Here is a 15,626-nt window from a genome sequence, read left to right as displayed (position 1 = left end):
TTGATATGTGTTACAGCCTCAGTCACACACTGAGATTTAACACTGGACCACACAGAGCAGGAGATGTAACGACTGATAGATCACCATCAATACATCATTTAAAAGTTATAATAATACCATAAGGCTGCTTTGACCTCTGACAACAACACGTTTTAGAATGAAGGTTTAGTTTTGAAATGGGTGGAAAAGGACTTTCTACTCTATCAGGGTCGAGATCTCACTGTTATAAAGGTTAAAGTAACAGTTATAGGTTAAAGGATATAAACTCTTATTTTGACCTACAGCAGAAAGATGATTATTATTATTAGTATATTAAAATCATAATTTGTAATCACGAGTTTCAAATGAACTGTCGCCTAAATGATCAATAACACTGCTCTACACCAGCGGTGTGGATTACTACAGCTAAATGTTGGCACATTTGGACCACAGTCCATTGTAAGTGAGTGTGAGTGGGCGTGGCCCTGTGGTTGTAGTGGGCGGGGCAGTCAAGAGTGGAACTAGATATTCTGTAAAAGCTGTATAATGTAGAGTTTATTAATCTGAGACTGTAAAAAGTAAGGGATCATCACCAATCAGTAGATGTAGTTTATAATCAGACAGTATGAAGTGTTTAACTGTGGATTTTCCTCTTCTCTAAAATATTTCTCCATCTCGACCCCTGGAGGATTTTAATTATTCATGCTTTAAACCGTATATGAATGTTTAATTAAGTAGATCAATCTGTAAATACTGTGGATTTTAATGCATAGGACAGCTGTCAGGGTGTCTAATCTATTTATTACATTTAGATTTACTTGAAAACTATTTGATGATATTCTTTATTTATTGTATTTCTACTGTGTGTTTTCAACCACATTAGCTCACATTTACAGACTACTTACGATCCTCTGTTTAACCTGTAGAGGTTAGCAGTGTCTGCTGTTAGTCTGGAAGTGGATCATTTGTCCTTCTATCAGGATCACTGGAGGTTCTCTGCAGCATCGACATGGTTTCACCAACGTTCTCCACATTACCACATGGTGACCCACAACGTCTGGAACCTGAAATCAACATGTTTATTGACATGTTAAAGTAAATAAACAGGTCAGTTCATTCTCTGAGAATCTGAAATAAAGATGAAATGCCTTCAAACGCCTGAACTGCCTCTGCTGTGTAAAGACTCTGTAGGATCCTCTAAAATACACACTCTGATACTCTTCCAGTGTGTTTTCACAAAGATACTACAGATATTTACCAGCAATAAACAATGAATCACTATTAAAAACTAAAACTGAGCTCAGACATTCATCCAGGAGAAACATTACCAGAGTCAGATGAAGCATCAGAGTTAGTTGTAACGTTTTCAGTGCTGCTCCTGTTTGATCCACTGATTCTCCTTTCTGAAACAGACACAGTCAGGCCACATCACAGCTGAGTTACAGTGGACACTCATTAATTAATTACAAATATCACTCATATTAAATGGGTTAAATATGGAATATTATTACCTGAGTCTTTGTCAGAACCACCAGCTGTAGAGACAAATAAAATAAAACATGCATTAAAATAGAGAAAGAAGAAAAGAAAACAGAGATTAATAAGAACTACGTTTCTTGAACAGCGTAAATGCAGCCCACCAATTTCTCTATCACTGCACTGCTTTCCAGAAACAAGTTGATTTATTTAAATTAATTAAAAAATTTAAGCTTTAAAGCGTTGTTTTAAAACTGATGGACTGCATTGTGTAAAATCAGGGGTCTCATTTAATAAAATGTGAGCATATCTGTTTACACGTATATCTGTGTGTAAAAACTACCAGCACACACTAGAAAACGTATTTATCAAATCCTACACTGATCTGCTGATACACTCATTTACATAAAGACACGCCCATAAATAGCCATAAGCAGCAAACTTAAACTCAGAGGACAAGCTGAACTGAAATGTGGTGTCTAAAAAAGTTTGTTCTTACATGTGAAAACACAACTTTCCATTTAATATGTAAGAAATATGAACGTTTAATATCTGAATGATCTTGTAAGAATTAAATTTCAACATGCAAAAATATTTTAATACAAAAATATCACCTTCATTCATCTGAAGAGCTATTTCACTTTGATTCAGCTGATTTATTTACTGGTACTAAATTATACTTTTTAGGCTGAACAGATGAAGCATTTTTACAGTGTATGAACACAACAGTCACCAATCATCCGGTCAGTTAAGCTGTAATTGATGATGATTAATGGGAGTCTGAGTATCTCATAACGAGTTTACCTGTGATTACACTTCTCCACCACTAGGGGTTTCTGCATTCAGAGTCAGGATTAGGTCTAAATACACACACATTCACAATCACATTAAACTAATGTGATTATGCTCAGTTTATAAATGAGAGCCCTGATTTTTATCCTGATAACAACAAAGAAATTTCAGGTGTTGTAGTCTAATCAGCGCTGAGGGAAGAGTTAAAGTGAAACAGACCTCACTGTGTTTTTGAAATGCGCTTCTGAAGAAAACGTTTTACACTAAATTTGTACAGATCTGTGTAAAATCTGTTGTGTCACTTTTTACTGTAGACATACTGTTTAAAATAGTCCTAAAAATGCACACTGTGCATTGGAAAAACACGCTAATATTGATTTCCTGAACTTTTATTAAGATGTAAAAAGTATTACAAAGTTAGACGAGTTGCAAAGATTTGAGTTGCAAAAGATTTAAAACAGTGATTACTTGAGTTTATGAATTTACACAATTAGCTCATTTTTATTAACAAAATAGCTGAGAAACAGCTTATTTGTTGTTTTTGCCCAGCAACAGAAAGCAGTTTAGTGCAGACATATTTATTTTCAGCATCAATCAAAAAAATAAATAAATAACTTGCTGATTCATATGATTATGACTTTGAAGGCAACAACACAGTGAAGTAATTAATATCAGTGAACAGTGTTTTAATCTGGTGTTTCCTACATCTGTGGGTTTATTTTACACTCATCAAAGTGCATTAAGTGCAGGTTTTGTCTGAATGATGATTTGACTGTTTTCTTTACACAAACTGCTGTGAAACTCTTTGGATCTGCGATCACTGTTACTACTAAAGCCTCACTCGTCTGCGTTGAGGCTTCTGTTACAGTGATGGTTTGATGTCTCTGAGCTGAGAGGACGAGCTGACCACCAGTTCAAATCACACAGTTCCTAATGAAGCAGGAAGATTTTACATCACATCTGTATGAAAGTTCTTTGTAGATAAGCTGTGAAATTATCCACCCCATCAGCACAAAGTGCTGGCATTAACGTGTCTTTTAGTAAATCTGGCCCAGAGCGTCGTGTCCAGCTACACTGGAATATCTGACTGGATCCAGGTGTGTCTGATCTCTGGAGTGCTGGAGAAATTCCTGTTGGTCTTATGCTGTAAACTACTTACTACATTTGGACACAGTCAGCACAGAAGCAGTGCGTAGTGGGTTATTTCATACACAGACACTGTTTACTGAACGTTTAGTGAAGGTAAATTCAGAATCTTAAAAAATAAAACCTGGCCAGTGCAGAATTTATGGCATATTTTATATTTTATGCTTTATTTTTTCCAGTATGTTTAACTCAACAAGTACACAGACATTGTGCAGTAAAACGATCAGAAAAATGTCATATTTTAGTGTGTTCTCTGTAGATGATGTGTTCATTTATTATCACTAAGAAAATCAACAAAACATTTACAAACCTACAGGAAACAAATATGTGAAGAAGTTCAAGAGGACATCTCAGTGAAAGCTACTAAATGCTTAAAGAAAGATCCTTCAGATGTAACTCAGTGAACTTCGCAGCCTTTTTTCAGTTCAGTGACTGAATCTCTCTCAGAAAGTCACGGCTTGGTAAGAGAGGAACTGACTGAACTCAGGTTTCCCATCAGACTGAAAAGACCTGCTGCACAGAAGTGCCATCATGCAGACGAGCAGACAGCCAATCAGAATGGAGCAGACAAAGTCCTGATAGCTGTTATCAGCTTAGTGTGTAATAGATATCAGACGCTCTGTTTACATGTGGGCTGAGTCTGAGAGTGAGGCTGGGTCATAAACATGAATCAGTCACAGCGTCTCTCTAAGAGCCTCTCTGTTTACGACCAAATCACCAAGACATGCTGTTAAGGTGGGAATGGAGCCTAAATGAAGAGCTTTAATTATGATCCCAGGAAAGTTTTCACTTTATTATCAATCATTTCCTACAGTTTTCATCTCAATACATTTCACATAAATCACCTTTACCTGAATCAGTGAACACAGTATCATAATTCACGAAAACAGTGTTTAGATTTGTTGTTGAATCCAGCAGTGAAACTCCATAATGTCCAGGAAACTGTGGAAAAAGGCTGTAACTGCCACCATCGGTCCTACCTGTAACATCTCAAAAGAGAATAGAGATCGATACTCACAAGTAGTCGCCTCCACAGTTGCTGGTCGGCTCTGTGTTCTGCCTTTCTCTGCAACCACAGTGATGATGTACAAACACCCAGGTTCCAGAGGTTCAATCAGGGCAGAGTTTTTCCCAGACGGCACCTCGATCTGCTCACTTAACCCTCCTGATCCATTTGTCTGACTCTGTGAAACCATGATGATGTATCTGAAATGTATCATTGTACTGATTAAAGTGTGGAGCATTTTAAAGCCCCATATCAGGATCTGCTCACTGCAGTTGAGAAGGTCATTTCTGGTCTAGTCTCTGTACATCTGCTACTCTGTTAAGCAGCGTTTACAGTAATATAAAGGAAACAATTACAGTAACGGTGAAAATCCAGAACATAGAATGACGTTAAATCTGCTAAGAATGCAGAGAATCATAAATATAATTACCCCACTGTTTAATTACTGGTTCTGTGATGGAGCTGTGATTCATATAACAGTTGTAATCTGCTGTTTCATCCTCCTGGATCTCCACACTCTTCCTCAGCTGGTAGGTTCCATCTTCATTGGGTCTGACTCCTGAAGATGTTAGTAGATGTTCAGGCAGTGAAGTGGTGAACTTCCTCACACTCATCTTCACGTCTTTGGGGTAGAAGCCCGTGGCCAGGCAGGTCAGGGTCAGCTTGGTCGAGTCAGTTACAGGTTTCTTCACAAACACATGAACATCTGGTGGAGCTACAGAAGAAATAAAAAAGACACGAACTCCTCTGTGACATCTAATCACACCAGTCACTGTTTCTGTTCAAGCTACCACTCACACCAGTGCTTCAAACAGCAGGATGAATGTGAGGGACGGCAACAGTGACCTAAACAGGAACGGTCTCGTTACCTAGAACACTGAAAAGCTGCAGTCTTGAACACACGCAGATCTTTCTCTGTATCTAATGGTGTTTTTCAGTCCAGATCACTGACAGCCAACAAGCTTTCAGTGGTGTGTGATGAAATTTTTGTCTGCTGCACAACCTCTAACAGCACACGTCGACATACTGACTCATGGTGCGGTCCATTCAGGAGGCTACTGTCCTAAATTCAGTCCTAACTGAGGTTTTCAGGTAAGATTTCAGAGTCAGGATGTTTCTATAATACAACCTCTGCAAGACATATTTCCTAAATTTAGACAAGATTTGCTTCTGTAATACGAATTTGTGAAAATCTTATTTTGACCTGTCAGATCTTCACTTAGGACTAAAGTTAGGAGTTTTCTGTAATATTAGTGTTGAATTCTCTTGTTTGGTGCAGACCTTCGTAAAAATGGGTTCCCCCCAGCAGTGAACTGAACCAGGGCTCTAATGGAAGCAGACTTGTGATTGTTGGTGGTCAATGGTTCAGTTGTTTGGTGGAGACCCAAGTCCAGGCAGAGCTTTCACACCTGACTAAACAAGCTGAACTAAAGAAAGAGTTTGATTGGTCCACACTAATCAGGGTGGGTGTTAAAATGCCCTAAATTAATCTCTAAAACCTACACAAATCTGTACCAACCGGAAAATATAAGGGAAAAGTCACTTTAGTACTTTCTTTAAAAATAAACAGCCACTCTCAGTAAACATCATGTAAAAGGCCTGTCAGTCTCCCTGACTTTGAACAACACAGACAGTTACAGTGAGTAAAATGAACAGCAATCATAAACACTCACTCAGTTTGGTTTCAGTAGCGCTGTACTTTAAATACGTCTTCATCCAGTGTACACAGTCTTCACATCTCTGATCATCAGGTCCAGCGTTCCACTCCTCCTCCAGTACTTTAGACTGACTGACTGAGGCTGACCATCTCCTCGAGGTCCAGTTATACGATATTAAGTTCTGTCCATCGTAGCCGTATTCATTAATGCAGTTTAACACTGACAGCGAACCACCAGAGTGCTTTTGAACCTCACAGCCGACTCTCCACTGCAGAGTGTGACCATCTGAAACGTAAATGAAGAACAGAGACCAATATAAATGATCAGACACTCTAACATTTCATGTTTTAACAGAATGTGACTGTTTTGTTTGTGTTTGTTAGTAGGTACTTATTTAATGCCACACTTTGTGAGAGTGAAAGGCTCACTACTCTCTCTCTTTTCAGAAACAGTGACAATATATTTGTCTGACAGACTAACATGGTGCATCATCCACTGAGGAGGAAAGACCTCCTGGAGAAGACGACGAGTGCTGTGTTGTAGCGGTTAGCTCATCTGAAGAGGCAGCCTCCAGTACTCATCCAGCACCGAGACACACTGATGTCCCTCAGTGTCCACTGGCTAATTTTAATTAATAAAACACATTTTCCCTGCATGTTGATAAAAAATGTATTATTATTTTTAGTGTGTCTCCTACAAAAAAAGTAAGCCTTCAGCTGTATTTTGATTTCAACTCAAGTGTTTTTTTTTTCTTTTTCTTTCTCCATGGAATATCAGTTAATGGAATATCAAATAATGGAATATCAGTTAATTGAATATCAGTTAATGGAATATCAGTTAATGGAATGTCAGTTAATGGAATACCGGTTAATGGAATACGGGTTAATGGAATATCGGTTAATGGAATATCGGTTAATGGAATGTCAGTTAATGGAATATCGGTTAATGGAATATCAGTTAATGGAATATCGGTTAATGGAATATCGGTTAATAGAATATCAGTTAATGGAATATGGGTTAATGGAATATGGGTTAATGGAATATCGGTTAATGAAATATCGGTTAATGGAATATCGGTTAATGGAATATGGGTTAATGGAATATCGGTTAATGGAATATGGATTAATGGAATATCGGTTAATGGAATATGGGTTAATGGAATATCGGTTAATGGAATATCGGTTCATGGAATTTGGATTAATGGAATATGGGTTAATGGAATATCGGTTAATGGAATATCGGTTAATGGAATATTAGTTAATGGAATATCGGTTAATGGAATATGGATTAATGGAATATTGGTTAATGGAATATGGGTTAATGGAATGTCAGTTAATGGAATATCGGTTAATGGAATATCAGTTAATGGAATATGGGTTAATGGAATATCGGTTAATAGAATATCAGTTAATGGAATATGGGTTAATGGAATATGGGTTAATGGAATATCGGTTAATGGAATATGGGTTAATGGAATATCGGTTAATGGAATATGGGTTAATGGAATATCGGTTAATGGAATATCGGTTCATGGAATTTGGATTAATGGAATATGGGTTAATGGAATATCGGTTAATGGAATATCGGTTAATGGAATATTAGTTAATGGAATATCGGTTAATGGAATATGGATTAATGGAATATTGGTTAATGGAATATGGGTTAATGGAATATCGGTTAATGGAATATCGGTTAATGGAATTTGGGTTAATGGAATATGGGTTAATGGAATATCGGTTAATGGAATATCGGTTAATGGAATATTAGTTAATGGAATATCGTTTAATGGAATATGGGTTAATGGAATATTAGTTAATGGAATATCGGTTAATGGAATATGGGTTAATGGAATATCGGTTAATGGAATATGGGTTAATGGAATATCGGTTAATGGAATATCGGTTAATGGAATATGGGTTAATGGAATATCGGTTAATGGAATATCGGTTAATGGAATATCGGTTAATGGAATATGGATTAATGGAATATCGGTTAATGGAATACGGGTTAATGGAATACGGGTTAATGGAATATCGGTTAATGGAATTTGGGTTAATGGAATATGGGTTAATGGAATATCGGTTAATGGAATATCGGTTAATGGAATATTAGTTAATGGAATATCGTTTAATGGAATATGGGTTAATGGAATATTAGTTAATGGAATATCGGTTAATGGAATATGGGTTAATGGAATATCGGTTAATGGAATATCGGTTAATGGAATATGGGTTAATGGAATATCGGTTAATGGAACATGGGTTAATGGAATATCGGTTAATGGAATATGGATTAATGGAATATCGGTTAATGGAATATGGGTTAATGGAATTTGGATTAATGGAATATCGGTTAATGGAATTTGGATTAATGGAATATGGGTTAATGGAATATCGGTTAATGGAATATCGTTTAATGGAATATCGGTTAATGGAATATCAAATAATGGAATATCAGTTAATTGAATATCAGTTAATGGAATATCAGTTAATGGAATGTCAGTTAATGGAATACCGGTTAATGGAATACGGGTTAATGGAATATCGGTTAATGGAATATCGGTTAATGGAATGTCAGTTAATGGAATATCGGTTAATGGAATATCAGTTAATGGAATATCGGTTAATGGAATATCGGTTAATAGAATATCAGTTAATGGAATATGGGTTAATGGAATATGGGTTAATGGAATATCGGTTAATGAAATATCGGTTAATGGAATATCGGTTAATGGAATATGGGTTAATGGAATATCGGTTAATGGAATATGGGTTAATGGAATATCGGTTAATGGAATATGGATTAATGGAATATCGGTTAATGGAATATGGGTTAATGGAATATCGGTTAATGGAATATCGGTTCATGGAATTTGGATTAATGGAATATGGGTTAATGGAATATCGGTTAATGGAATATCGGTTAATGGAATATTAGTTAATGGAATATCGGTTAATGGAATATGGATTAATGGAATATTGGTTAATGGAATATGGGTTAATGGAATGTCAGTTAATGGAATATCGGTTAATGGAATATCAGTTAATGGAATATCGGTTAATGGAATATCGGTTAATAGAATATCAGTTAATGGAATATGGGTTAATGGAATATGGGTTAATGGAATATCGGTTAATGAAATATCGGTTAATGGAATATCGGTTAATGGAATATGGGTTAATGGAATATCGGTTAATGGAATATGGGTTAATGGAATATCGGTTAATGGAATATCGGTTCATGGAATTTGGATTAATGGAATATGGGTTAATGGAATATCGGTTAATGGAATATCGGTTAATGGAATATCGGTTAATGGAATATGGATTAATGGAATATTGGTTAATGGAATATGGGTTAATGGAATATCGGTTAATGGAATATCGGTTAATGGAATTTGGGTTAATGGAATATGGGTTAATGGAATATCGGTTAATGGAATATCGGTTAATGGAATATTAGTTAATGGAATATCGTTTAATGGAATATGGGTTAATGGAATATTAGTTTAATGGAATATCGGTTAATGGAATATGGGTTAATGGAATATCGGTTAATGGAATATGGGTTAATGGAATATCGGTTAATGGAATATGGGTTAATGGAATATGGGTTAATGGAATATCGGTTAATGGAATATCGGTTAATGGAATATGGATTAATGGAATATCGGTTAATGGAATACGGGTTAATGGAATACGGGTTAATGGAATATCGGTTAATGGAATTTGGGTTAATTGAATATCGGTTAATGGAATATCGGTTAATGGAATATCGGTTAATGGAATATTAGTTAATGGAATATCGTTTAATGGAATATGGGTTAATGGAATATTAGTTAATGGAATATCGGTTAATGGAATATGGGTTAATGGAATATCGGTTAATGGAATATCGGTTAATGGAATATGGGTTAATGGAATATCGGTTAATGGAACATGGGTTAATGGAATATCGGTTAATGGAATATCGGTTAATGGAATATGGATTAATGGAATATCGGTTAATGGAATATGGGTTAATGGAATTTGGATTAATGGAATATCGGTTAATGGAATTTGGATTAATGGAATATGGGTTAATGGAATATCGGTTAATGGAATATCGGTTAATGGAATATGGGTTAATGGAATACCGGTTAATGGAACATGGGTTAATGGAATATCGGTTAATGGAATATGGATTAATGGAATATCGGTTAATGGAATATGGGTTAATGGAATTTGGATTAATGGAATATCGGTTAATGGAATTTGGATTAATGGAATATGGGTTAATGGAATATCGGTTAATGGAATATCGGTTAATGGAATATCGGTTAATGGAATATCGTTTAATGGAATATCGGTTAATGGAATATCAAATAATGGAATACCAGTTAATGAATATCAGTTAATGGAATATCAGTTAATGGAATGTCAGTTAATGGAATACCGGTTCATGGAATATCGGTTAATGGAATATCGGTTAATGGAATATCGGTTAATGGAATATGGGTTAATGGAATATCGGTTAATGGAATATCGTTTAATGGAATATGGGTTAATGGAATATGGGTTAATGGAATATCGGTTAATTGAATATGGGTTAATGGAATATCGGTTAATGGAATATGGGTTAATGGAATATGGGTTAATGGAATATCGGTTAATGGAATATCGGTTAATGGAATATGGGTTAATGGAATATCGGTTAATGGAATATCGGTTCATGGAATTTGGATTAATGGAATATGGGTTAATGGAATATTAGTTAATGGAATATCGGTTAATGGAATATGGGTTAATGGAATATCGGTTAATGGAATATCGGTTAATAGAATTTGGGTTAATGGAATATGGGTTAATAGAATATGGGTTAATGGAATATCGGTTAATGGAATTTGGGTTAATGGAATATGGGTTAATGGAATATGGATTAATGGAATATCGGTTAAATGGAATATGGGTTAATGGAATTTGGATTAATGGAATATCGGTTAATGGAATTTGGATTAATGGAATATGGGTTAATGGAATATCGGTTAATGGAATATCGGTTAATGGAATATCGTTTAATGGAATATCGTTTAATGGAATATCGGTTAATGGAATATCAAATAATGGAATATCAGTTAATTGAATATCAGTTAATGGAATATCAGTTAATGGAATGTCAGTTAATGGAATACCGGTTCATGGAATATCGGTTAATGGAATATCGGTTAATGGAATATGGGTTAATGGAATATGGGTTAATGGAATATCGGTTAATGGAATATCGGTTAATGAAATATCGGTTAATGGAATATGGGTTAATGGAATATCGGTTAATTGAATATGGGTTAATGGAATATGGGTTAATGGAATATGGGTTAATGGAATATGGGTTAATGGAATATCGGTTAATGGAATATCGGTTCATGGAATTTGGATTAATGGAATATGGGTTAATGGAATATTAGTTAATGGAATATCGGTTAATGGAATATGGGTTAATGGAATATCGGTTAATGGAATATCGGTTAATAGAATTTGGGTTAATGGAATATGGGTTAATAGAATATGGGTTAATGGAATATCGGTTAATGGAATTTGGGTTAATGGAATATGGGTTAATGGAATATCGGTTAATGGAATATGGATTAATGGAATATCGGTTAATGGAATATGGGTTAATGGAATATCGGTTAATGGAATATCGGTTAATGGAATTTGGGTTAATGGAATATGGGTTAATGGAATATCGGTTAATGGAATATCGGTTAATGGAATATTGGTTAATGGAATATCGGTTAATGGAATATGGGTTAATGGAATATTAGTTAATGGAATATCGGTTAATGGAGTATCAGTTAATGGAATATTAGTTAATGGAATATCGGTTAATGGAATATGGGTTAATGGAATATTAGTTAATGGAATATCGGTTAATGGACTATCAGTTAATGGAATATCAGTTAATGGAATATGGGTTAATGGAATATGGGTTGATTAACTCTTACAGAGAGAACAGCACTAGATCTATCCTAGTCTGGAGCCATTTCAATGTGGAGCGTTTCACTGAATTCTGAACATGACACTGAAGTGAATCTTTCAAATGAAGAATGATCATCTAAGCAGAACATAACTGTAAATCTCTCTTTCTCTGCACGAACATCATGAAATTAAAAATTAAAAATAAATTAAAATAGAAAGTTCTCACCTGACTCATCGGGACGGCAACAGTGACCTAAACAGGAACGGTCTCGTTACCTAGAACACTGAAAAGCTGCAGTCTTGAACACGCAGATCTTTTTCTGTATCTAATGGTGTTTTTTAGTGCAGATCACTGACAGCCAACAAGCTTTCAGTGGTGTGTGATGAAATTTTTGTCTGCTGCACAACCTCTAACAGCACACGTCGACATACTGACTCATGGTGCGGTCCATTCAGGAGGCTACTGTCCTAAATTCAGTCCTAACTGAGGTTTTCAGGTAAGATTTCAGAGTCAGGATGTTTCTATAATACAACCTCTGCAAGACATATTTCCTAAATTTAGACAAGATTTGCTTCTGTAATACGAATTTGTGAAAATCTTATTTTGACCTGTCAGATCTTCACTTAGGACTAAAGTTAGGAGTTTTCTGTAATATTAGTGTTGAATTCTCTTGTTTGGTGCAGACCTTCGTAAAAATGGGTTCCCCCCAGCAGTGAACTGAACCAGGGCTCTAATGGAAGCAGACTTGTGATTGTTGGTGGTCAATGGTTCAGTTGTTTGGTGGAGACCCAAGTCCAGGCAGAGCTTTCACACCTGACTAAACAAGCTGAACTAAAGAAAGAGTTTGATTGGTCCACACTAATCAGGGTGGGTGTTAAAATGCCCTAAATTAATCTCTAAAACCTACACAAATCTGTACCAACCGGAAAATATAAGGGAAAAGTCACTTTAGTACTTTCTTTAAAAATAAACAGCCACTCTCAGTAAACATCATGTAAAAGGCCTGTCAGTCTCCCTGACTTTGAACAACACAGACAGTTACAGTGAGTAAAATGAACAGCAATCATAAACACTCACTCAGTTTGGTTTCAGTAGCGCTGTACTTTAAATACGTCTTCATCCAGTGTACACAGTCTTCACATCTCTGATCATCAGGTCCAGCGTTCCACTCCTCCTCCAGTACTTTAGACTGACTGACTGAGGCTGACCATCTCCTCGAGGTCCAGTTATACGATATTAAGTTCTGTCCATCGTAGCCGTATTCATTAATGCAGTTTAACACTGACAGCGAACCACCAGAGTGCTTTTGAACCTCACAGCCGACTCTCCACTGCAGAGTGTGACCATCTGAAACGTAAATGAAGAACAGAGACCAATATAAATGATCAGACACTCTAACATTTCATGTTTTAACAGAATGTGACTGTTTTGTTTGTGTTTGTTAGTAGGTACTTATTTAATGCCACACTTTGTGAGAGTGAAAGGCTCACTACTCTCTCTCTTTTCAGAAACAGTGACAATATATTTGTCTGACAGACTAACATGGTGCATCATCCACTGAGGAGAAAAGACCTCCTAGAGAAGACGACGAGTGCTGTGTTGTAGCGGTTAGCTCATCTGAAGAGGCAGCCTCCAGTACTCATCCAGCACCGAGACACACTGATGTCCCTCAGTGTCCACTGGCTAATTTTAATTAATAAAACACATTTTCCCTGCATGTTGATAAAAAATGTTTTTTTGTTTTTTTTTATTATTTTTAGTGTGTCTCCTACAAAAAAAGTAAGCCTTCAGCTGTATTTTGATTTCAACTCAAGTGTTTTTTTTTTCTTTTTCTTTCTCCATGGAATATCAGTTAATGGAATATCAAATAATGGAATATCAGTTAATGGAATATCAGTTAATGGAATGTCAGTTAATGGAATACCGGTTAATGGAATACGGGTTAATGGAATATCGGTTAATGGAATATCGGTTAATGGAATGTCAGTTAATGGAATATCGGTTAATGGAATATCGGTTAATGGAATATCGGTTAATGGAATATCGGTTAATGGAATATCGGTTAATAGAATATCAGTTAATGGAATATGGGTTAATGGAATATGGGTTAATGGAATATCGGTTAATGAAATATCGGTTAATGGAATATCGGTTAATGGAATATGGGTTAATGGAATATCGGTTAATGGAATATGGGTTAATGGAATATCGGTTAATGGAATATCGGTTAATGGAATATGGATTAATGGAATATCGGTTAATGGAATATCGGTTAATGGAATATCGGTTAATGGAATATCGGTTCATGGAATTTGGATTAATGGAATATCGGTTAATGGAATATCGGTTAATGGAATATCGGTTAATGGAATATGGATTAATGGAATATTGGTTAATGGAATATGGGTTAATGGAATATCGGTTAATGGAATATCGGTTAATGGAATTTGGGTTAATGGAATATGGGTTAATGGAATATCGGTTAATGGAATATCGGTTAATGGAATATTAGTTAATGGAATATCGGTTAATGGAATATGGGTTAATGGAATATCAGTTAATGGAATATCGGTTAATGGAATATGGGTTAATGGAATATTAGTTAATGGAATATCGGTTAATGGAATATCAGTTAATGGAATATTAGTTAATGGAATATCGGTTAATGGAATATGGATTAATGGAATATCGGTTAATGGAATATCGGTTAATGGAATATCGGTTAATGGAATTTGGGTTAATGGAATATGGGTTAATGGAATATCGGTTAATGGAATATCGGTTAATGGAATATTAGTTAATGGAATATCGTTTAATGGAATATGGGTTAATGGAATATTAGTTAATGGAATATCGGTTAATGGAATATGGGTTAATGGAATATCGGTTAATGGAATATCGGTTAATGGAATATGGGTTAATGGAATATGGGTTAATGGAATATGGGTTAATGGAATATCAGTTAAAGGAATATGGGTTAATGGAATATCGGTTAATGGAATATGGGTTAATGGAATATCGGTTAATGGAATATGGGTTAATGGAATATCGGTTAATGGAATATCGGTTAATGGAATATGGATTAATGGAATATTGGTTAATGCAATATGGGTTAATGGAATATCGGTTAATGGAATATCGGTTCATGGAATTTGGATTAATGGAATATCGGTTAATGGAATATCGGTTAATGGAATATCGGTTAATGGAATATGGATTAATGGAATATTGGTTAATGGAATATGGGTTAATGGAATATCGGTTAATGGAATATCGGTTAATGGAATTTGGGTTAATGGAATATGGGTTAATGGAATATCGGTTAATGGAATATTAGTTAATGGAATATCGTTTAATGGAATATTAGTTAATGGAATATCGGTTAATGGAATATCGGTTAATGGAATATGGATTAATGGAATATCGGTTAATGGAATATCGGTTAATGGAATATCGGTTAATGGAATTTGGGTTAATGGAATATGGGTTAATGGAATATCGGTTAATGGAATATCGGTTAATGGAATATTAGTTAATGGAATATCGGTTAATGGAATATGGGTTAATGGAATATCAGTTAATGGAATATGGGTTAATGGAATATCGGTTAA

The 15,626-nt window shown here is 35.3% G+C and overlaps 1 protein-coding gene across 1 annotated transcript in view; it reads right to left on the bottom strand.

The window, feature by feature from the left end:
* Window positions 1–3,695: 3,695 nt before the first annotated feature.
* LOC118803885 (saoe class I histocompatibility antigen, A alpha chain-like) overlaps window positions 3,696–15,626 on the bottom strand; it is a 25,651-nt gene continuing 13,720 nt past the window's right edge. Inside the window, exons 3-5 of the mRNA XM_036564421.1 lie at window positions 6,073–6,342; window positions 4,830–5,114; window positions 3,696–3,703 (exon numbers count right to left, since the gene is read on the bottom strand). Of these exons, the coding sequence (XP_036420314.1) occupies window positions 3,696–3,703; window positions 4,830–5,114; window positions 6,073–6,342 (563 nt within the window). The remainder of the gene's footprint in view (window positions 3,704–4,829; window positions 5,115–6,072; window positions 6,343–15,626) is intronic.

This window comes from Colossoma macropomum, unplaced genomic scaffold, assembly GCF_904425465.1.
Source record: "Colossoma macropomum unplaced genomic scaffold, Colossoma_macropomum, whole genome shotgun sequence".
In the NCBI taxonomy this organism is placed as follows: Eukaryota; Metazoa; Chordata; class Actinopteri; order Characiformes; family Serrasalmidae; genus Colossoma; species Colossoma macropomum.
This window is presented reverse-complemented; position numbering and strand designations above follow the sequence as displayed.